General features: G+C 57.0%; 1 protein-coding gene and 1 long non-coding RNA gene across 2 annotated transcripts in view; one reads left to right on the forward strand and one right to left on the reverse strand.

The window, feature by feature from the left end:
- The window catches only part of LAMC3 (laminin subunit gamma 3), a 57,088-nt gene that overhangs the window by 30,941 nt on the left and 2,464 nt on the right, over positions 1–23,683 (forward strand). The window contains exons 10-28 of the mRNA XM_023242860.2: positions 432–624; positions 805–923; positions 1,015–1,065; positions 5,251–5,469; positions 7,374–7,562; positions 9,307–9,552; positions 10,411–10,564; positions 11,207–11,349; positions 11,843–12,021; positions 13,488–13,626; positions 14,654–14,859; positions 15,228–15,304; positions 15,774–15,908; positions 17,053–17,200; positions 18,218–18,361; positions 18,521–18,623; positions 21,125–21,324; positions 21,898–22,044; positions 22,147–22,246. Coding sequence (XP_023098628.2) covers positions 432–624; positions 805–923; positions 1,015–1,065; positions 5,251–5,469; positions 7,374–7,562; positions 9,307–9,552; positions 10,411–10,564; positions 11,207–11,349; positions 11,843–12,021; positions 13,488–13,626; positions 14,654–14,859; positions 15,228–15,304; positions 15,774–15,908; positions 17,053–17,200; positions 18,218–18,361; positions 18,521–18,623; positions 21,125–21,324; positions 21,898–22,044; positions 22,147–22,246 — 2,892 coding nt within the window. The remainder of the gene's footprint in view (positions 1–431; positions 625–804; positions 924–1,014; positions 1,066–5,250; positions 5,470–7,373; positions 7,563–9,306; positions 9,553–10,410; positions 10,565–11,206; positions 11,350–11,842; positions 12,022–13,487; positions 13,627–14,653; positions 14,860–15,227; positions 15,305–15,773; positions 15,909–17,052; positions 17,201–18,217; positions 18,362–18,520; positions 18,624–21,124; positions 21,325–21,897; positions 22,045–22,146; positions 22,247–23,683) is intronic.
- LOC123381536 lies at positions 14,164–19,385 on the reverse strand. Its single transcript, XR_006588637.1, has 2 exons — positions 18,835–19,385; positions 14,164–17,987 (listed from the first exon to the last, which is right to left on the reverse strand). It is a non-coding gene; the product is annotated as an uncharacterized LOC123381536 (long non-coding RNA).

The raw sequence follows: 23,683 nt of genomic DNA on the forward strand, positions 1-23,683 counted from the left end.
CGTGGGGTGTCGTCGCGAGCATGGCTTGTCAACGGGCGGCCGGGTGTCCCCCACTGTGCGTGTCGTGTGTGTGTGTGTGTGTGTGTGTGTGTGTGTGTGTGTGTGTTCGGTATCCGCCCTGCTCCCAGATCAACTCCACCGTCCCCTCGGACTTTACTTATAAAGCCAGAGCTCAAGGCAATGACGGCAGAGCACTATGCCGGCCGTGGGGCCCTGTGTTACTGCAAGGTCACAGGCGCGTGAAGCCGGCCTGCAGGGAAGGTGTGGGAGGCCACCCTCGGCATCCGATATGCCGGGAGGCCTTCGATTTTCTCCTTCTGTCGTTTTTATCTTGTTTGAATGTTTAATTGTCAATAAAGTCAATATACCGTAGACATTTGAAACCAAGGTAATTAAGTACAGACGTCAAAGCCTTCTTCTCTTGTCGTCAGAGAAATTCCTGGGAGACCAGCGGTTCAGCTACGGACAGCCCATCACACTGACCTTCTGGGTCCCCCGCGGGGGCTCCCCACTCCCCGTGCGGCTGAGGCTGGAAGGGGCGGGCCTGGCCCTGACTCTACGACCCTCCAGCCTGTCGGGCCCCCAGGATGCTGGGCAGCCGGGGGAGGCCCAGCTCACGTTCCAGTAAGTGCCTTGCGGAGTCCTGGGAGGTGGGGTCGGGCATTCAGGGTGGCCCCTGAGGTCTGGGCACACTCGGATCCTCCTGTGGTCCGGGGCCTTCCCCACTCTCCACCCCAAGCTGGGGGCTCCTTGGTACCACCTGCCCCCGGCCTCAGGTTCCCGTTTGTCCCCCACCCCTGCCAGGTTGCAGGAGACCTCTGAGGACGCGGCCCCTCCGCTGCCCCCCTTCCACTTCCAGCAGCTGCTCGCCAATCTGACGGCTCTGCGCATCCGGGCCGGCGGCCAGAGCGCAAGCCCTTCCGGTCAGTAATGATGGGGACGGCCCTCCTCACCCGCCAGGCCCTGGGGCACCCTCATGCCTAGCAGACACTTAGCATCCCCGTTTTGCCACAGAGACGTCTGAAGGTCAGAGAAGTAGGACACTGGCTGAAGGTCGTGGAACTGGTAAGGACTGGGAGGGTGGGTGCTGAGGACAGAGGCGGGGGCTGAACGAGTGGCGGGGGGGGGGGTGGGCTGAGGATGACCAGTTCTAAGAGACAGGTGTGTGGCCACGAAGCAGCCAAGAGCTGTGGGGCGTAGTCACTCCAGGGCAGAGTCTGCCATTATTGCCAGGAGGAGGGACCTTTGAGGGTCCTCTGTGGGCGCTGGTCTCAGGCACAGGCGTGGATCACAGAGTTGGCTCCTCCTGCTGGTCGTTGGTGGTATCGCACCTAAGTCACCCTGAGAGCAGATCTGGTTTCTAAACCTTCTCGGGGGAGCTGGGTCAGGACGCTGCTTCCAGAGAGATTTCTCACCACCTCTCACCCTGGCCACATGGTGATCATCCTTGCGAACTGTTCCTGGTTCCCCCCACTCTTCTTAAGGTACTTTCTTTTAATTTGTTTTTAAGTTTATTCATTTTTTGAGAGAGAGAGCGTGAGCAGGGGAGGGGCAGAGAGAGAGAGAGAGAGCGATGGAATCCGAAGCAGGCTCCAGGCTCTGAGCTGTCAGCACAGAGCCCGACATGGGGCTCGAACTCATGAACTGTGAGACCATGACCTGAGCTGAAGTCTGATGCTTTACCGACTGAGCCACCCAGGCGCTCCTTAATGTACTTTCTCCTCTCTACCCCCCCCCCCCCATACCTGTATATGCCTAGACCAGGCATCCTCTGTGCCCCTTTTTAGAACAGGTATTTCAGGGGTGCCTTGGTGGCTCAGTAGGTTAAGTGTCCAATTTTTTTTTTAACATTTATTTATTTTTGAGAGACAGAGCACGAGCAGGGGAGGAGCAGAGAGAGAGGGAGACAGAATCCGAAACAGGCTCCAGGCTTCGAGCTGTCAGCACAGAGCCCGACGCGGGGCTTGAACCCACGAACCGTGAGATCATGACCTGAGCCAAAGTCGGACGCTTAACCGACTGAGCCTCCCAGGCGGCCCGAGCGTCCAACTCTTTATTTCGGTTCAGGTCGTGATCTCAAGGCTCATGGGTTCAAGCCCTGTGTTGGGCTACATGCTGACAGTGTGGAGCCTGCTTGGGATTCTCCCTCTCTCTCTGCCCCTACCCTGCTCACTCTCTCACTCTCTCTCTCTCAAAATAAATAAATAAACTTTAAAAAGAAAATCAAAACAGGTGCTTCACATACAACACCCCTTTACCATTTAGAGATGAAATTTAAATTTTTTTTTTAACATTTATTTATTTTTGGGACAGAGAGAGACAGAGCATGAATGGGGGAGGGGCAGAGAGAGAGGGAGACACAGAATCGGAAGCGGGCTCCAGGCTCTGAGCCATCAGCCCAGAGCCCGACGCGGGGCTTGAACTCACAGACCTCGAGATCGTGACCCGAGCCGAAGTCGGACGCATAACCGACTGAGCCACCCAGGCGCCCCTAGAGATGAAATTTTTATAGATATCATAACTTACACAGACACAATGTTTTCAAACCAGTGTAGTATCCTAGTTGTAACAGAGTAAATAAAAAGAAAGTAAACGACGTACAAAAACAATCATTGAATTCCAGAGTGTCGGTGCTCAGCCGTGACCATACTGGAGGACATAATGAGGTAGTCAGAGTTGCCCCCACTGTGGTGAATAACTGTGGGTTTCGGAGCAACTGAAGCTCAGAAGACATTTGCAGAGGCAGCGAGCAGGGAAATTGTGACTAGTGCTGGCTTGGTTGATGCGGTTCTTCTAGAAGGTTGACTTAGCCTTGGCGCTTTCGTTGTTGCGTTACGGGAAAAACACGTTGGCAGAGTAACCGTCCATTTGTGGGTGAAGCTGTGAAACCTAAAGTTTCAGACATCCATCTGAATAGGACTGACCTTTGTTCCTTAAAACCCTTTGTGTGTGTCATTTTGAAGTCATCACTAAATGGGACTATTTGTCAGATCACCGTGAGCAGGGCAGTCACAGAGGGGGACCAGAGCACGGACGGGGTGCACACTGGCGACAGGCTTCAAGAGCTGGGGGGCCACTAGGGGGCACGATTTTCCAAAGCGGTGAAAAACTCTGAGCACGACAAAGCCCGGGGCTCCCCCCGCGTTCGGGGTACCCGCGTGGCTAGACAATCCGATATGCACCTACACCATTCAAAAATGCCCTGTGCTCGTGTGTGAAATGGAGTGGGAGTCGGGGTTCAGATGTTTGCGGAGGTGTTTCCCTGCCTTTTCAGCATCCAGCAAGACCTCTGAAAGTCACGGGGGGCTTCTGCTCATGTCAGGATGTCTAATACCCCTGACCCTTGTCTCCCCATCATCGTGATGACCAGAACAGCCACAGATTTCCTTCTAGGGCGGGGAAGTGACTGGCTCCTTTAGAGAACGCTTCGCTTAAATGGCCAGCTTTCCCCGGGGCCCCTTCAAGTCAGACTCGGGGGTTATAAGCCGGCCCTTCCTGCCTCAGCCCCCTCTTTCTCTTTGGAGCTCTATCCCCATCAGCCTTGCCCACGCTCCCCGAAGCCTCCCTGCTCCCCAGGTCGCCCTGCTGAGGCTCCTCGGAGGCGTTTCATTTCCACCCTTTCCAGCAGCTTCTCCCGCTTCCTTCTGTCACTCAGCCTTCGTTAACAGATGTTTACGAAGCACCTGCTTAGGCCAGGCCCGCACTGGGTGCTGGGGTGAATTGGAGCGGCAGGTGGACGTACTGACCCTCCCTCTCCCCGCCTGCCCAGCCGCAGGCTGGATGACGCTCTGGGCTGTATCCATCCACATCTTTCTGCATGCACGGTCTTGTGTGTGTGTGTTTTGTGTGTGTGTGTGTGCGTGTGTATGTGTGTGTTTACATCTGTGCTTTTTAACGCCTCACACAGTCTGATGTGGTGCCGCTTGCTTTTTTCAGCTAACGTGTGTCCTGGGGGCTGTCACCTGTCCTACACGTAGAAAAAGGCTGGCTGTCCGTCCACCACGTATCGTTCCGCAATACAGACGCTCCCGAGAGTTTCAACCGTCCCTCTGTTTGTAGATGTTGAAACGGTTTCCACGTTTCCACTATGCATACGGTGCTGCCGAGAACAGGGAATACGGAAGGGTCTTTGTCTCCTTGGGCGCGTCTGTCTTTAGCACAGATCCCTCAACGTGGGAATGTGAGGTGTTGGGTCGAAGGGTGCACGTTTGATACATGCTGCCAGGTTTTGGCTGCACCGATCTATGTTCTCAGGACACTGCGTCCGCCCTTCTCCACTGCCCACCTGCTCTGGTTGTTAATGGATAGTTGTTACATTTTGCCCTGAGTTTCTAGTTGTTTTCTGGCGTGAGGGTTGGCCTGATAGGAGCTACCGCTCTTCACTAAAAGCAGAGCCCCCTAATTTATAGTCCTATATCCCTGGGCATAGGTCCCCCACACTGTCTTTCCCTGTCCGTGATCTTTAAATGCTTACCAATCGGAGGGTTATGAATGGTACGGTTGTTTAAATGTACTTATCTGATAAGCTGTGAGAATGAATGGCTTTCCAGAAAATTCCCAGCCATATCCATTTTTTGTTCTCAAAAAATCCCTCTTTAAGAGACGCCTGGGTGGCTCAGTTGGTTAAGCGTCCAACTTGATTTCGGCTCAGGTCGTGACCTCATGGTTCATGGGTTCAAGCCCCGCGTCAGGCTCCATGCCGTTAGCGCAGAACCTGCTTGGAATTCTCTCTCTCCCTCTCTCTCCGCCCCTTCCCCTGTTCACTCTCTCTCAAAAAACAAACAAACAAACTAAACTAAATTAAAAACTTCCTATTTGGGGGCGCCTGGGTGGCTCGGTCGGTTAGGCGTTGGACTTCGGCTCGGGTCATGATCTCGCAGTTCGTGGGTTCAAGCCCCGCGTCGGGCTCTGTGCTGACAGCTCAGAGCCCGGAACCTGCTTCCGATTCTGTGTCTCCCTCTCTCTCTCTCTCTCTCTGCCCCTCCCCTGCTCATGCTCTGTGTCTCTCTGTCTCTCCAAAAATGAATAAACACTTTTTTTTTTAATTTTTAATAAAAAAATAAAAATAAATTTAAAACACTGCCTATTTTTCCTTTGTCTTTTGTCTGCTTTTTAAAAATCATAATCGACCCATAGACTGCCTTTTATCTGTGAGCCAATAACCCTTTGCTTGTTACATATATGGACAGGAAGGTCTTGGGGGGGAAATGTGTGCCTGTAACTCTCTTCCTCTCTGTCCTCGATCTGCAGGCCAGGTGTTCCTGACTGAGGTCCGGCTCACGTCAGCCCAGCGGGGGCTCTCCCCACCAGCCTCCTGGGTAGAGACTTGCTCATGTCCCAAAGGGTACACAGGCCAGTTCTGTGAATCCTGCGCTCCAGGATACAAGAGGGAGACACCACTGGGGGGTCCCTATACCAGCTGTGTCCCCTGCACCTGCAACCAGCATGGCACCTGTGACCCCCACACAGGTGAGTCCTGGCACCCCACCCCAAAGCCACCTAAGGCTATACACCCAGCGCGGCAGGTGAGTGCTGACCCGGACGGGGTCAGCCGTGTGCATGTGTGAGTGATCACCGAGGGCGATACTACTAAAATGGTGTCCCCGAGTTCCCCACGTGCCCTGCCGGGCACCTTTCTACACGCCGTGTCATTGATTCCTGCAATTACCCGTCTTACAGTTTAGGGACCCAAGGCGCAGGGAGCCGGCACGGCCAGCAGGTGGCAGAGCTGCTCCTGCCGCAAGGTCACAGCCAGCTGTTTACCCCACTCGCAGCAGACGAAACCCAGGGAGAGCCTTCGACCCAGGTCACTAGGTGGGAGGTGCTGGACGGGGGCCGGACCCTGGCCTCTCTCCACACCGTGGGCCTCTCACACCGGAAGCGAGAGGGTCAGCGCCCCGCTGCCCTCCTGGAGCAGGTGGGGTCCCTGAGGAGGGTAATGCAAGCTCAGCATCTCTCAGGCTCCACACTGGAGCAGACAAAGGACAACAGCCTGGGAATCGGCGGCCTGGCCAGTCGGGACAGGCACACGGTCCATGAGGGGCTTCCTCCCCTCCTTGGCCATGGCAGGCATCACAAATCGAGCCCAGATGAGGCCTCGTAATCCTAACACGTGCTGGTCCAGGTCGCCCCGAACCAAGGAGGCCCGACATGGGGCCAGTCTGTCATCCCTCAGAACCCTCGGCCGTCCCATGACTTCCTGCTCAGTTTGGGCAAGCCCTCATCTGTCAAATGGGCCGAGTGGCCACTGCTGCTCATGCTAGAGAGAAGAAGGAGTGAGCGTGTGGATCTGGGCTGAGTCAGGGACCAGTAGAAAGCACGGGCATGATGGTCCCCCTGTTTCACTTGTCTACCCTGACTCCTCTTTTCCCTGCTCACCTCAGCCCCAGCTGAGTGCTGCGGGGCCTCCCAGAAGGTGGGGGGGTGGGGTGGGCATCTTGCTTCCCTGGGCCCTTCTCAGCCAGGCTCCTCACTCAGGCCCTGGCAGTGGCGCCTCCCTTCCCCAGGGCGCAGGCTCTGTGCAGGTGCCGGGGAAGGGGGTTTGCAGATCCCCCAGCATGAGAAACCAGTGGAGGGCGGGGCCTGTTCTATGAGACCAGCCAGCTTCTGTGAACCTGTTCTTTGCAAAATCATGTTGGGAACAGACTCCCGGGCCTCTGTGGCTCTTTTCTTTTTTTTTTTTTTTCTTTTTTAATATTTATTTTTGAGAGACAGAGTGCAAGCGGGGGGAGGGGCAGAGAGAGGAGACGGAGAATCCGAAGCAGGCTCCAGGTTCCGAGCCATCAGCACAGAGCCCGACGCAGGGCTCGAACTCACAGTCCGTGAGATCATGACCCGAGCCGGAGTCGGACGCCTAACCGACTGAGCCACCCACGCGTCCCCAGGGGTCTGTGTCTTTTGGCCCCTGAGGTTAAGAGGCCACAGAGGAAGGGGCAGGAAAACCATGAGTGGGAACACAGATAGGTCATCTGTTGGTTCAGTTATAGGTTTCAAAGAACAAAACGCTAATGGTAACAGTAGTGATCGTGCTGGGTGCCAGGGACTATGCAAGGTACTCTGGCTGCATGATCCTGCTGAATCCTGACAAAGAAAGACCCTTGCGGTCAGGGCCATTGTCGTGGCCATCTTGTAGGTGAGGTCACTGAGGCACGGGGCGTTAGATGGTTTTCCCAGCTTCACAGGGTCAGTACGTGGTGGGCATGAACCCAGGGTGGACTTTCTTCCCCCCAGGCCAAACTGCCTCCACCTTGGAAGGTTTCCACCTCAGTTCTGCATGGGGATATGCCTGGTGAGCCCGACCACCAAGATGCTCCCCGTCTCTGGAGCATTCTGGGCTCGGGCAGTCATAACCAGGTGCTTCTCTTGCCCCACAGGGATCTGCCTGTGTGGTCACCACACCGAGGGCCCGTCCTGTGAGCGCTGTTTGCCAGGTTTCTATGGCAGCCCCTTCGGAGGCCGAGCCGATGACTGTCAGCCTTGTCCGTGCCCTGGACAGTCGGCCTGCACAGCCATCCCAGAGAGCAGGGAGGTAGTGTGCACCCACTGCCCCCCGGGCCAGAGAGGTGAGTGGCTCATGCTCAGGGGCTCTGCTTCTGTCCTGGGCTCCAGGAGCGGGGTCCTGGGTTTGGAGTGTGACAGATTGGGGAAGGCCCAGCTTAGCCTGACCTCTCAGAACATGGCCAGGGCTCCCGGCTGCCATAGGTCCCTGGCAGAACTTGAACCATTGAGCATTTCCAGGAGAGTTCTTTTAAAAAAAAATTTTTTTTTAATGTTTATTTCTGAGAAAGACAGAGACAGAGCGCGAGCCGGGGAGGGGCAGAGAGAGAGGGGGACACAGACTCCGAAGCAGGCTCCAGGCTCCAAGCTGTCAGCCCAGAGCCCGACGCGGGGCTCGAACCCACGAACCGCGAGCTCATGACCTGAGCCCAAGTCGGGCACTTAACCAGCTGAGCTACCCAGGCGCCCCGAGGAGAGTTTTTGAAAACCCCCATCTGGGCCCTGGCCCCGTGGAGCCCGGCTTGCTAGCTTGACACAGAACCTGAGAATCTGTATTCATAACAGGTGCTCTGGCTAATTCTGATACGCGGTAAAGGAGGAAAGTCTCTGATTACACTCTGAGCTTTTAAAACACGTTGCCAGATGTTGTATAAGGCCGAAACTGTCCCACCCCCCGCTCCAGGACCCAGGGCCACCCTCGACATCTGGTTCTTTTACAGCTCTTTTGAGATAGGATTCGCATACCCTACAAACCACCCGCTTCTACAACTCCATGTGTTTTGGGGGGGCATACTCCATTATTAATTTCTTAAGTTATGGCAAAAAATATGTAACATAAAATTTGTCATCGGAACCAACCCCCACCCCCCTTCCACAGCCTCTAATAAGCACCGTCCTACTTCCTGTCTCTCTGTATCTGACTCTTCCGGGGACCCCGTACAAGTGACTTCCATTTAATGTTTGTCCTTCTGCGACTGGCTTATTTCACTTGACATAAATGTTTCCAAGGTTCTCAGACATCTGGTTTTGTGTCCGGTGGCTCTGAGGTCCATTTGGTCCTATCACGTGCCTGCTTTGCTAGGGGACCGCTCCGAAAGCAGCTCCCCCTAGGGCCAGCAGCAGGGAGGGAGCAGGGGGCCCAAGACGGGAGGACCCTGCACCCCACCCTGCTGTCACGTTGCGCCTCTGTTCCATAACCTTCCCCACATTTTCTGGCTCCCCTGGTCTGCAGACTCGAGGTGGATGTGGAAAGTTAGAGAAGTTCAGTCTGGCCCAGGCGGAGAGGTGCTTGAGGGGGATTTGGGGGTGGGGGGAGCAGGGCACTGCTGTGTGTAGAGGAAACAACCCCTGGGAAGGTCGCCTGGGTGGGCGCCAGCCCTGCCCCCCTCATCCCACCAGCACCCCGAGGGCCTCACTGGCGAAGAGGATGGCTGGCGGGGTGACAAAGAGGGTGATGACAATGAGCAGGCAGTGACGGCCACTACTGTTGTCGCGCCAGGAGCTGTGCTAAGAGCTTTGCACAAATTATCTCACCAAGCCCTCTCCCCGGTCCTCCGCGGCGGCTGCATTACTGTCCCCGCCTTGTAGATGAGGAGCCCGAGTTCAGAGAGGCCCGGGGGCTTGCCCTAGACCGCACAGCCAGCTGATGGCTGAGCTGGGCCCTGGCCCTGGGGCCCTCGCTCTGATCCACAAGCAGACGCGAGGGCCGCTCGCTTTGGTTCACGCCTGCCCTCCCCCCCACCCTGTGGAGACCCAGCAGCCCCCTCCCTCAGGCCTGTGCCTCCACGTGCAGCCCCCTCCCTTCCCCAGGGCGTCGCTGTGAGATCTGTGATGACGGCTATTTTGGGGACCCTCTGGGGCTCTCTGGGGCCCCCCAGCCCTGCCGGCGGTGCCAGTGCAGTGGGAACGTAGACCCCAACGCCGTGGGCAACTGTGACCCCCAGTCTGGCCGCTGCCTGCGTTGCCTGCACAACACGACAGGTGCCCACTGTGAGCGCTGCGAGGAAGGCTTCTACGGGAGCGCCCTGGCCCCTCGGCCCGCAGACAAATGCACGCGTGAGTACCCACCTCCCGACCCACGGTGAGGGGCGCGTGGTGGGACCCCTCTCCGCCAGCTCTAGCCATCAACTCCACGGGGCTGTGCAACCTTAGGCAGATTACTCACCTGCTCTGTTTCTTTGTCTGAAAGGTGTGGTAAGGGTTTGCTCTCCTCCAAGGGCTCTCTCAGCCTTGATCTGATCAACTGAGCCTGTGCTTTATTTCTTTATTTTTTGCCTTGATGATTTAGCACTTACCTCCAGCTCCGCAGTTAGCACCCATGACAGACCTCCATGGCCACGGCACTCAGCACATTTGTGCTGCCCCCCCCCCCCCCCCGGCTCCCATCAGGGTGTTCCTCTCCGCCGCCTGGGTTCACCCTCAGCCCTCTGTCCCCACTCAGAGGGCCATACCTCCGCCCGTGGAGGGCTTCCAGAAATGCTCAGGGAGAAGTTCAGCATTTCCCCCACACTTACTTGCTCCGGAGCCCTTTCTCCACGTGCCACCTGTCGGCACCCTGCCGGCCTCTTGTTTTATGGAGCCCAGGAGGGCAGGGTCAAGTGACTCGAGACAGTGGGTACAGAGGTCCACCCACGACTCCCTGGCCAAGTCTCTGGCTTTCTCTCCAGCCAGCGGGGGTTCAGGGCAGGCTCAGAAGAGCCCTCTGCCTCCATGATGGTTCTAGGCTGTCTCTCCAAGGACGTAGGAGATGGGTTGCGATTTGAGCCCGGCCCTAGAGCCTTTTTCCAGAAACAGCTTAGGCGTCTGGGCCGAATGTGAGTCATCTCTGGGTGCGCCCCATCTTCTCCTGGACCCCCAAAGGTTGGATGGCGATCTGCATGGTTCCCCAACACCGTTTTCTGCTTCCACCCCCAGCCTGCAGCTGCTACCCGGGGGGCTCAGTCAGTGAGCAGAGACCCTGCGACCCGGCGAGCGGCCAGTGCACCTGCCTGCCTCATGTGACGGGACGGGACTGTAGCCAGTGCAGCCCCGGTTTCTATGACCTCCGGCCCGGGAGGGGCTGCCGGAGGTGAGTGGGGTGAGGCTGTGGGTGCCCTTCTCCCTGCGTGTGTCGCCAGGATGGAGGGCGTCCCGGGCAGCCTCCAGAGAGGGATCTGGCTTGGAATGTGCCATCCCAGGCTCCCCGCCAGGTACACCGTGCCCTGTACCAAAGGGGGACAAAGGGATGGTCCCTTGGGGGTCAGACTCGTGGCCCTGCCAACCCAGGATGTGGGCCAAGAACAGCCCTAAGGGATGTCCAGGTGGCCAGGGGGGCCGGTTTGCTCTCTGTCTCCCTTCTCAGTGACGCTGTTGCTTGGTGACCTTTTTGGCCACACAGCCCCTTCGTGCCTCTGGGGTACAGTGGAGGGCTCCAGGGAAATGCCCGGTGAAACAAACAGGTTTCTTCCTTGCAAGACTCCTCAGAGCCTTTAATATGCTAGTTGCATTGTGACTTCCCAACAGAGGGGTATAGTCTCCAAGATTTATATGTCCCCATAGCCTCTGTGGGGAGGGGAGGGAGTGGCATTTTGTGAGCCTGTGCTTCCCCGGGGGCACACCTTGGGGAAAGCTGTTTGACATGTACGGACTTCGAGATGGGGCCTGGTGTGCAGAGGATGTGATCTGCAGTCCCGGCCGCTTGTCTCAGACCCGGTCCCTTCCCCTGTCATAGCTGCAAGTGTCACCCGCTGGGCTCCCAGGAGGACCGGTGTCACCCCAAGACCGGGCAGTGCCCCTGTCGTCCAGGCGTTGAGGGCCAGGCCTGCAACAGATGCCAGCTGGGTTTCTTCGGCTTCTCCATCAAGGGATGCCGAGGTGAGGAAGCTGGGTGCTTCCCGGCCACCCAGAAGGTGGGGCCTGAGGTCTCTGGGCAACGAGGGGCCGCCAGCCACGTGGCAAGAGAGTAAAGGATCGGGTGGAGGCCTGTCTTCTAAGAGCAGCCATAGAAATATGGAGGGAGGGAGTGTAGGGGACCAAAAATCAAGTCCCAGGCTCCACTGCTAAATTCCTCTGTGCTGAGGCCATCGGGTCACCTCTCTGGGCCTTGGTTTCCATATTCGTATGGCCGGATGGCATGGCAGTTCCTAAACGTGGCGGGTTCTCAGACCCAGGGACACTGAAATAAGTCAGCTGTCACCTCCGACCTTCTTACTCAGTCTCCCAGGAAGGACTCAGGAATGTGGTTGAACTTCTGGCGGGGGGTAGGGGTCTGGAGTAGCCAGCTGTGAGGATGCAGGGGACCTGGGGGTTCTGATGTGAGCGGGGGGAGCATCAGGGCATTCAGCGCCACCTGCCCCGGTCCCCCCAGCCTGCAGGTGCTCCCCGGTGGGGGCCGCCTCGGCACAATGCCACGAGAACGGCACGTGCTTGTGCAGACCCGGCTTCGTGGGGTACAAGTGTGAACACTGTCAGGAAAACTTCTTCATCACGGCCGGTGGCACACACTGTCAGGAGTGCCCGTCCTGCTACGCCCTGGTGAAGGAGGAGGTGAGCCCACCCATCCAGGCCCCATCCAAGACGTCTCGACCTACCTCCTGTCACTTCACCCCCCCCACCACCACCACTGTGAGCACCAGCTCTGTGCTGGGCACCGGGAAATGACTGCTTCCCCATGGCCCTCTCTCTGGCCTTCTGGAACCACCGGTCACCTTCTCCCTGTGCTCACCCAGCCATCTGGCTGACGCCAGCCCTGCTCAACCCTCACCTCTGCTCGTCCCTATCTCCTGAGTGGACACCTGTCACCGGGTGTCCTTCCCAACCACCCAGACCCAGGTCTCACGCTTCCTCAAGTTCAGTGGGGACGAGACCATAGATGGCCCTTGGCGGGGAGGGTCGGGAGGAGGGCCAGGCCAGTTCCGGGGCGCGAGTAGAATTTTGAGCAGGGAGCTGGTGTGATGCAGGGGTGAGGAGCATGACCTCTGGGGTTCCCCTCCCCAAACCCGTTAGTTGTCCCCAGCAGCAGGTAACAGCTTGGGTAAATTTCGTCTCTCTCTCCTGCTCCAAAATGGACACAGGCCTGCGACCCCTTACCTGAAACTGGTGAGACCAGCCTTCAGAATGGTGATACTGTCCAAAGACACGATGATGGGTGCTGAATATTAGCCACTCCCCTCCCCCCCCAGCAGTGCCTGGGTCAGTCCCTGCAGTCAAACCCATTGATGTATCTGCAGGAAAACAGACAAACGGCCCCACCCAATAAAAAATAAGGACCACCAACAGCCTAGGTCAGAATGGTTTCGCTTCTAAATGAGTTTAGAATATTTTTAACCTCATTTTGCCACCAAATAAGGAATGGAAAGCCCTGTGGTTTCTCAGAACATTCTGGACTTTGGACTCGAAGAGAGAGCTCAGGATCTGCATCTTCTGGCCCTTAGGGTGCTTACAAGTTGAACGAGAGCTGGTGCGTGGCCAGCAGCCGCTAGGGGCTGGCTCCTAGCAAGTGCTCTATAAATGCAGTCATTGTATGTGATTTGGGGGACGCCTGGCTGGCTCAGTCAGTAGAGCATGCAACTCTTGATCTCAGGGTTGGGAGTTCAGACCCCGTGTTGGGCATGGAGCCTACTTAAAAAGAATAAATAAATAAATGCAAATAAAAATAAATAAAAGAACAGCGCTAGGAGGCATTGCATGGCATTACTCATTCAGTCAGCTGTATCCACCTACACCTGCTCTTTGGCAATATAGCAGGACAGACAGATTCTCCTGGGGATTCCCTTTCCATCCCTCTCTCAGCTAACAGGTGCCATGGGTGTGAGAAGGGAAGGGACCGCCATGAGGAAGGGTGGGCAAAAGCTGGTTCTTAAAGGTCTGGTGTGTCCTCAACTTTGATGCCCAGGATAAGATGGGAGAAGGGGACCATGGGGGAGGGAAGGCGGGACAGAAGCCAGGGGAGAGGTGTGCAGACAGGACTTCCAGGCCACCAGCCTCACATGCCCTTCTTTTCCTAACTCCAGGCTTCCAAGCTGAAGGCCAGGCTGACCCTGATGGAGGGGTGGCTGCAGGGGTCCGACTGTAGTGAGCCCTGGGGACCACTACACGCTCTGCAGGGAGAGGCCCCACGGGGAGACGTCTACCAGGGACGTCTGCTGCAAGGTGAGCAGGCAACGGGATGGCTGGCTGATCAGACACCCCCTTTGGAGACCTTCATTCTGGTCTCAGGATGCTTTGAAGGCTCTGAGCTCGGTCCTAGAAGAACTCACTTCCTGGGAGAGCCTGTCCTCCCCAACTAAGTGGGCTCCTCCCATGACACAGCCTTGTCCCCACCCCAGGCCTTTCCTTCAATGTCCCCAACTCAGTTGTACTTTGTAACTCTATTAGTCTCTGACTGTAACATCTATCCCCTGTGTCCCACCGGACTGACTGTAAGCTGGGTGAGGACAGGAGTTGGGTTAGCTCATTAGTTCAGTCAAGCAACAAATAATCATCGAGGTGCTGTCCCGGGTGCTGAACAGGCAACATTTCTGCTGTCTTGACTGTTGGCCATTTTGCTCATTCCCCAGTATAGAATAGAAATAAACAAGTACGTGAGAAAAAAACAAAAACAAAAAAACCTGTTATTAGAGCCAGGTGGAATTTGGCCTTGGGACACCGCAATTTAGGAAGTATTGAAAATGAATTGACTCTTCTGTATAATTTCATGTTCATAAGCATTTATGCTCCTTTAGCAGTCAGGCATAGGTAAGCTGAGCACTTGTTAGCAAGACTAGTGATCAGAACAGAGAGCTTCCAGATGCTGTGTGTTAAAACGACCATACCGACCCACACTGCAGATCACAGAGCTGACTCAAGGTGGGGGCATTTCTGCTGTCTCAGATTCAGGAATTGCTTGTTGTGGCTCTAGCAGACCTGAGTTCCTTCCAGTCCCTCATCTGTGGCGGACTTCCTACGTGGGAAGCCTTGGGTCGTGATTTGCCTTCTCGGGGCCTCAGTCTTGGCATTTGTAAAATGACAAGGCTCTTCCCTTGGAGCTGACTGGTGGTGGTTGGTGCTCAAGTCTGGTGACAGAGCTAACCTGTGCCCAGGCAGAGTCCAGGCACAGATGGGGGCCCCCGAAGGTGGGTGCTTTGTTGTAAAGCATCAACTGCTCTGTGACCCTGGACTCTACCCGGGCTTCATGCAGGAGCCCGGGAAGCCTTCCTGGAGCAGGTGACAGGCCTCGAAGGTGCTGTGAAGGCTGCCCGGGAGCAGCTGCGTACGCTGAGCAGGAGTGTCCACTGTGCCCGGGCCGGAACAGAGAAGACCTGCATCCAGCTGGCGGACCTAGATGCAGTGCTGGAGTCTTCAGAGGAGGAGATTCTGCAGGCGGCCCTTGTCCTCAGATCTCTGGTACGACGTCCTGGGCCCACCTGGTGACCTAGTGGCTGGGCTGTGCCTCTTTGGAGAGTCTCCGTTTCATCTGTGGAATGGGGGGGGGGGTCACACAGCGCCCCTTCTGCTGATTACTGGGATAATGTCTGCATACAACAAGGCATGTTCCAGGGGGAGAGTGAATGTCCATCGAATGAATGGTGGGTGTCATTACTGCTGTTTCTACGTTCTGGGATCTGCTCACCGGGTGCTGACTTTGAGACTACCTTTGAGCATATATAAAATGACTGGCACGATTTAGTTCTGCCCAGGAATTTAGCCAAATGGGGCCCTTGCTCTTCAAGGATGGCCATCAGCTTCCTCCCCTCTCCATTTCTTCTCTAAAGGTGATTCCTCAGGAAGGGTCCAGCCAGCCCACCACCTGGAGCCACCTGGCCACCGAGGCCCGTGCCCTTGCCAGGAGGTGAGGCTCCAGGCCCTGGGAGCCTGGTGAGGTCTTGCCCACACAGTCTGGAAGGGAGCCCAGTCCTTCTTGGGGGCGGAGGGGCGGGTTCCCAGATCAGGATCAACTGCACAGGTGCCCCTCTGCCTGGATTCAAACCCAGGCCGTCCTGACCACTCTCTTCTGTGATGTCTTTATGAGGGTGACCATATCGTTATTGTCCAAACTCAGATTTTTTGTGTGATAAGAGGCCCTAATGATCATTATGCCAGGACAACAGGCATGAACTCAATGTAACGGGCACGGGGGCATGGGTGGGTCCCTTCCCATCAGCCTTTGTTGTGCGTCCAGCAGAGGGAGAAGAAGAACTTGGCCTTTGGGGCTGGACTTTGGGATGATGGGAGTCCCACATGCTGGGAGGTGTGGATTTGGGCGCAGGCCCCCTTCTGCATGGGCTCCTGGTGACAGTCAAATGGGCATTTCCATACAGCCACAGGGACACCACTGCCAAGATTGAGGCCACTGCGCGGAGGGCCCTGGTCGCCTCCAACACCAGTTATGCGCTTCTCTGGAGTCTGGTGGAGGGCAGAGTGGCCCTGGAGGCCCAGCAGGAACTGGAGGACAGGTGAGGCCTCCCGGGTGTGGGTGGAAGCTTGAGTTGGCCTCCTGCAGCTGACGGGGCCTGGCTGGAGGCTGCTGGTTCCAGAATTGGCTTCCGTCCCAAGTCCTGACGCCCTCTGGGTGGATGGGTGGGGATGTCTGGGTGGTACCTTACAAGAACACATTTATGCCTGGGGGTTAAGCTCAGCCTCTGGAGAGAAGGGGCGAGAACTTGAACCAGGAGGGTCCAGAGCAGCACCTCTCTCTTTCTTGCCCCTGCAGCGTCCCCCAGACCCCCCAGGCAGCTCCAGCTTTCAGGCACCAGCTTCCTTCTTGGCCTCTGCTTCTCTCCTCTGGGTGACCCTCTTATATCCTCCTCAGTCAAAGGGTCAAGAGAGACCCAGCAAGGCCTCACTAAGTCCCGAGTTGACTTCTTAGATGAGAGAATGTGATTAGCCCAGCTCAGATCAGGTGGCCAGCCCTGAGCCCACTGGCAGGGGGTAGGGTGGGTGAGGTCACATGACCCACTCCCTGGGCAGGGGTGGGAGCACAGGCTCTCTGAGAAGTGGGGAAGGGATGAGAGACAGCAGGGGGGGGGGTCTGTGTCCCAGCTGTGCTCACTGTGGAGCTGGGCGGAGAGGGGAGGGTGTGGGTAGCCGGAGGGGACAGGAAACCTGTTCTAGGTGGTTAACTACAGCACCTTGAAGCTAAGGGTCTTCAGAGCCCAGGGCTATCCATTTATCTGGAGAGCCACACACCCAAGGTCACCCCAGGGCACAGCCGAGCCAAGGCGGAGGCCTGGGCTGCTGTCCCTTCTCCAACACTAGGCATTTTCCTCTTCGTGATGCAGCCAGAGGCTCCAAATATTTGCAAAACATATGATTCTCGAGTGGAAACCAAGCCCAAGCCCCTTCAGAAGAGAGCGTTTGAATTGAATGAGTGAAGAAACAATGTGGTGCCTCTGCTGCCTTTTCCATTCATTCGAAAGCTGCGGAGTTAGCGGCCAAGTTAGCGGCCAGTCTCGGGGCCAGCTGCTGGGTGCCAACCCTGCAGAGGGCAGGTCTGCCTGGGAGGTTGCCAGAGGGCTCCGGTTGGGGGGGGGGGGACATCCACGGGGAAGGAGAGCCCCGTGCCCTGCCCTGTGAGCCACCTTTGCTGTCTCCTCTCAGGTACCAGGAGGTCCAGGCCGCCCAGAAGGCGCTGGGCACGGCTGCGGCAGAGGTGCTGCCCGAAGCTGGGAGGGCGCTGGCCGCCGCGCAACAAGCTGATGCGGATGCAGCCCTGCGCCCGGCCTCGCTGGCCGCCCCTGCAGCACTGGTCAGCCCCGCCGTCCTTGGAGCTCTGCATGGGGCGGGGGGCGGAGAATGTGGCAGCTGGGAAACCAGTGTGGCCCAGGCAGAGGCAGACGATGTGGCTTATTTTTAACTAGATGGCAGTCGATGAACACGAGATAATCCACCTCCCTGGCTTGGCAGAGCGCCTGCCTGGCACAGTTAGAGCTCGGCCAGTCTTTGTTGTTGATTGTGGTAATAATAGCAAGGGCAGGTGTCTTCTCCATAGTGGCATTAGCAAAGGCACCAGACGGACATGGGATCAAATCCCCAGCGCCACTGCTCCAGATCTGTGCCCTTGGCCAAGGTCACTTTCCCTCCCGGCACCCTCAGTTCATTCCTCTGCGAGATAGAGCTCACCCCTCAGGTAATTTTAGGGCTGTGTCCGTGGGGGCCGGGAGTAGATTCACACACGGTATGCAAAGTGGCCCTCAGCACCTCCGGACAAATCAGCTCCATCGTTATCTCCCCAGTGATCCTGAAACCCCAAAACTCAGAAACTGCGCTTTAAGAAAGAGACTAAGCTTATACAAATGCCCTGGGGGCCAAACCTGACTGGCCTGAAGCTGCATATTTGGGGTCCTCGCTTCCCTCACCCCAAACATGAAGAGTAACATGCACGTTTTAAGGGATTTGGCCCTGAACGTGGCCCCGGATGCCACCAAAGGTGTTAGACGATTTTCAGCACCTCCACGGCTCTGTTTCTCTCAAGTCGGGAAAATTCTGAATTTCGAAATACGTCCGGCCCCAAAGTTTCAGCGGAGGTTGTGGACCTGGGGAAGGAAATGCAGGTCAGGGAGGCCTGGCTCCTAGTAGTGGGTAGGGCTGGAGTCTGAGATAGGTTCTCCAGCCTGGTGTCTCCCGCCCTGGCTCCCCTTCTTCCTGGGGTCCACAGGCAGCCCTATCCCCGCCCTTCCTGTCCCTGGGCGCCTCCCACCCGGTAGAGGATCTGCCCCACGGACCTTCCTGCCAGGCCCTGCCTGAGCCCATCATCTCCCTGCAGAAGTCCGAGGCCGGGGCCCTGGGTCTGAAGGCACAGGCCCTGGAGAAGACAGTTGCATCTAGAGAGCATGTGGTCACCGAGGCTGCCGGGGTCCTCCAGGCCACCGCCCAGGCCATGCTGCGGAAGACCGAGCCCCTCACACAGGTGGGCTCATGTCCTTTGAGGCAGGCACCTGGCCGGGCTGCCCCGCGGGTGTCCTGGGGTGGGCGGTCCAGGAGAGGGAAAGGCAAAGACAAAGGCAAAATAGTTCCTCCCGTCCCTCCGGTGTCTCCCACCTGCCGAGCCTCTCTCTTCTCTCTCCAGCTACGCCAGCAGGCCAGAGCCGCCCTGACCCGGGCTTCCTCATCCGTCCAGGCTGCCACGGTGACTGTCACGGGAGCCAGGACCCTGCTGGCCGACCTGGAGGGTATGCGTGCCTTGCCGAGCCCCGGGCTTCTTGATGCATGTTTGCCCGTGACAGCCACCTGGACTCTTGCCTCAGCCGGGGCAGCCGGGCCACAGGAGACAGAAGTCCAGTTGTGTGGGCATAAGCCAAGCGGCACTTCCCCCCACCCCCGGCCGGGACCCCTCCCGGGGCTGCTTGACGTGGCCTCACACACCTCTCACCGGGTACTCACCCACACGGCTGTCAGCCATCAGACCACACACGGAGCCCGTCGGGGCCGAATCCGATGCCATCGACTATCCGTTCCTGGTCTCGTCTGCCCTGGCCGGGGGTCCTGCCACCTGGTACAAACGGCTGCCACCGTCCAGGGTTCAGCTGGGGCCGCAGGGAGGGAGGCAGAGTTCTCTTTAGGAAGGGGGTGTGGGTCGATGCCAGTCCAGGTTTCCTTTGCGCTTTAGGAAAATGAGGCTTAAGTGGTTGCATTTCATAGATGTGTAGACCGAGGGAAGGGATTGGTGGTAACTGTCCCTGGGTCAGAGGGGCGCTGAATGGAAACCGTCCAGTGTTAGGATTCCCCGGCTCCGTGTCCCCCTGTGGCATAGGCTTCTCTGATGTCCTCTTTGCCCTTTATTCGTGGCTCTGCACCAACGAGCTGGGTAAAACAGGAACACGCTCAGCGCCAGAGGCCCCTTGGGGTCTGAGACCGGAAGCCAGGCCCTGCTTGATCCCGGTTCTACAGACTTCCTTCCCGACCCTCCCCGCTGCCTCTGAGAGATGTGGCTCCAGCCAGGGGCCCCTAGCCTCTGGGACAGAGGGTGAGCTGGTCCGTGCCTCCTATTCTCTAGGCTCCTCTGTGGTCTGAAGTCTTGGTCGCTCACCGGTCGGGGGCTTCCGATGGGGAAGGCGTGGCCCTGTGCACTTGGCTCTGAGTTGTGTTTAGGAAAATGTGAATCCAATGATACGTGGTGGTGGAATATTCGGATTTTGGGACATTAAAATGATCAGGGTTGCTAAAGCAACCCCCTCAGGGGGCAGGGGACTCACGCACCCTCTGCTTGCCTACCTCCAGTGATTGTGTGCTCACTACCTCACGAGGCATCACCTTCTCACTGTTGGATATACCGCAAGGAAATTTGCCTCCCTGGCGCAGTACGGTGATCCACACAAGGACTCATCGCAAACCTCTAACCCCAGGTTCTTTCCCCCCTTCCTGCCCCTTTTCCGAGACACCCTCTGTCACTACCCGTTGGGCCTGTGCCCAGGGGGCATTCAGGATGAAAGGAAAGTTCACGGGGTGAATTAGCCCAAGACATGATCTACCAAGAGTGGGTTTGTGTTCAAATAAGTTTAGGAAATGTCACTACTCTGGCGCCTTCTTGAGGCCATACAGTGTGCCCCTATTAAAGGCTCTGAGAAGTCCTGCATTAAAGAAAACTGGTTCTTTTTATGTAAGCTTAATTGATGTTTTCTCTTGACGTTTGTTAATACCCCCATAAAGTTAGTTCTCCGTGGAGTGTGTTTTAAGTAACACCCAATTTTGTGTACAAGAAGCAAAGTCGATCCTATTTCTGCATTATCTTCAGAAAAAGGATGTGGCATTCTGCCTTAGAAGGCTTGATTCTTTCAAAAATTTGACTATGATCGGTATTCCTGATTTCCCTTAGAATTTTATCTGAAAGGAAGGGAGAAAGTCTCTCTTCTTTACAGAGGGAAACTACTTCCGATTAGATAATCAAACCTATGCACATTGTAATACCTCCCTTTTTACCTTGGCTGCTAGGAAGCTCAGAGGTAAATAGAGCATTCACTGCCTGCCACGCCGTTATCCTAATTTTCTGGCACTTCTCACCCCTCTTTTTCCCTTCCTCATCCCCCCAATTACATATGGCCCTTGGTTTTTCATTTTAGCGGTCCAGTCGTTGACTTACCTATCACTGTAAGTTGCCTAAAGCCCTTTTAGAAACCGATGAGACACAGAAACAAAGTACTGAATGGATTTGCTGGGTCCTGTGCTGTGACTCCCCATCGGCCAAGGGTGACTTCCCAGCCTTGGCCCAGGCACTGAACACCGTGTGGTTTTGTGATTTTATTTTTTATATTCATTTTTATCTACTTGTTAACGTGTCTTTATTTTTGAGAGCGTGTGCGTGGGGGAGGGGCGAGAGAGAGGAGGGCAGAGGATCCGAAGCCGGCTCTGTGCTGACAGCAGCGAGCCCGATGTGGGGCTCGAACTCACGACCCGTGAGCCAAAGTCGGACGCTCGACCCACTGAGCCACGCAGGTGCCCCGTGTACTTTTGCGATTTTTAATAAATTTCATGATATAATGCGAATCTTTACGTTCACCGAGCAGCATGCGTCGCTGATGATGCGTTTGTTCCCCAGACGAGCCTGAGAAGGTTACATCTGCGTCTCGAACCTCCGCTCACGTCGTCTGAGGGTCGGGCGTCTGGTGGTGACTGGCCCTCGAGGGTCATGAGCCGAGAGCCCGCCCCGCTGACCCAGCCTGTCCCGGGTTTGCAGGAATGAAGCAGCAGTTTCCTTCGCCCAAGGACCGGGCCACGCTGGGGAGGAAGGCAGGCGTGGTCAGGGGCAGGCTCCTTCCAGACTTGAAAAAGAAGACCAAGCAGGCGGAGAGGATGCTGGGAAATGCGGCGTCTGTCTCCTCCAGTGCCAAGAAGAAGGGCCGTGAAGCCAAGACGTTGGCTGAGGACAGTGCTAAGGTCAGGGCCACCGATGTGACAGCGGTGACGTCCCTGCCTCCTGGGCCTGTGGGCGGGCTGTCATACAAGGGCTGCCCTTGTGTAGGTTAAACGTAGTCCCTACAGATCTGCCCCCTTCCGTGTACACGGTGCTGAGTGCTCCACACTTCCTGAGGGCTCAGTGGTTCCCAGGCTCTGAGCCCTGGAACGTCATTCAAGCTGTTGAGTCCTCGACAAACAGGTGTCACTGTTGTCCCTGTCGGACAGGTGGGGACCCTGAGTACCCGCCTGGTGTAGGAACTTAAATCACGCGACCAGGAACCTCACCTAGATCTGCTGGGCTTTGCTCCCCAAACTTCTAGGCTCTTGCTTTTGAACCGGGGCCGAAGTCTAGCCCAGGTGCCTCCCCCAGCCCCCACTGACTTTGTGCATGTAGCCGGCACCCGGGACACGCTTGTGGAATGAATGAATGATCTGGTGCGCGATTCGATGGCTGCTTGGCGTTACTGTTGGACGTGCTCCTTACCTCTGAAAGGACTTACTCCACTCCCCCTCTTCTCCCTGCCTCTGCTGCCCACCCCCCCCCCCCCCCAGCTCGCCAGGGCCTTGCTGAGGGACGGGAAGCAGGAGCATCGCCGGGCAGGCCGGCTGTCCAGCCAGGCGCAGGCGACGCTCCGACAGGCCTCGCGGCAGGTGCTAGCCTCACAAACCCGCCGACAGGAGCTGGAGGAAGCTGAGCAGGTACGTGGGCCCAGACCCCCCCCCGCTACACACACACCCCCCCCATTTCCTTCTGGCCCCGGAGCCAGCAGGGCGCCGCTGAAGCTTTCCCTCCCTCCCAAGGTGGGTGCCGGGCTGCGTGCCGTGGAGCGGCAGATCTGGGAATCGCGCACGTCCCTGGAAGAGGACGTCCAGGCCTTGTTGGAGCTACTTGCCAGGCTGGGTAAGGAGACCCAAGCCTGGGCCCGGATCCCCTGGGTCCCTGGAGCGCCTCGGGGACCTTCTGTGAGGCTCAGCCCTAGAGATTTCCTCCTTGCCCTCGTCTACACGGGGTTCCCCCTCCTCCCCAGCCACAAGCATTTGTAACAGCCCCAGGCCCCCATGCGAGGTGGGGCTGGTGTCCATTCACTGTGTGCCCCCAGGGGCCACTAGTCTGGGGGGTGGGGAGGGAGACACGGAAAACGCATCACACACAGAACGTGTGTGGGTACCACAGGGGCAGATCGGCCCTGAGTGTTGAGGGTTTCAGAGGAGGAGAGGGGATGTCACAGAAGCCATCTGGCAGCGAGATCATGTGCTGGGGCTTGGCCGTGAGACCTTGGGAAAACCACTCTCCCTCTCTGTACCTCAGTTCCCCCATCTGTAAAATGGGAGTAACGCTCGGGTCACTTAGAGGCGGTTGCCACGCCGTGGGGTGCGAGTCCGTCAACAGCAGCTCTCAGGGAGGAGGAAGAATCGAGAAGAGCCTCAGTAAGGAGACATTTCAGGGTGAGGGGGACAGCCCCCACCAAAGCATGGAGGCCTCGGAGCAGGGGAAGGGGTGGGGGGACAGCAGGTGTGCAGTGTTAAAAATTGTGGTAAGATACACATAACATAAGATCTGCCGTTGTGACCATCTTTAAGCACACACTTCAGTGGCCTTAAGCACATGCACAGTGTTTTGCAGCCATCACCACCATCTGTCCCCAGAACTTTCCCGTCTTCCAGCCCAACCACTCTGCACCCATTGGATGTGAATTCCCTGTGTCCCCAGCCCCTGGCCCTCCCCGTTCTCTTTCGGTCTCTATGAACTTAACACTCTTAAGGACCTCCTATCAGTGGACTCACACAGCATTTGTCCTTCTGTGGCTGGCTTCTGTCCCTTAGTGTCACGTCCTCAGGCTCACCCACGTACGGCATTTCATTTATCATTATTAATAAGGGGAAGAATCACCACATTCTGCGTTTTGCCTGCATGCCAGGCCCACGCTAAGCTATTTGCCCACGTGATCGCCTAGAATCCTCATTCTCCGCTTTCGAGTCAAGGATACAGATTCGCTTGCCATTTTGCAGACGGGCAGTCTGAGGCTCGGAGAGTTTAAACGGTGTGCCCAGGGCCCCACAGCCAGGCGGTGGGGAAGCTGAGGTTCACACGCGGGTCTAACCAATTCAGAGTGCCCCCTTGTAGCCACCGGTCCATACCCAGCGCCAAGGACCCGGAGTACAGGACCCAGTGCCCAGCACAGAGCAAGCGCACTGTGAGGGTAAAGCTGCTTTGGTGATTGCGATCATTTATTTGCTCGTGCCGGTGCCGTGCTTGACTTGGGGCTGCGGGAGTGGACAGCCCGCAGCTGGACCCCACCCCGGTGCCTGGGAGCCCCAGAGGGGCACGTGGAGTGTG

This window comes from Felis catus, chromosome D4 (assembly GCF_018350175.1).
Source record: "Felis catus isolate Fca126 chromosome D4, F.catus_Fca126_mat1.0, whole genome shotgun sequence".
NCBI lineage: Eukaryota > Metazoa > Chordata > Mammalia > Carnivora > Felidae > Felis > Felis catus.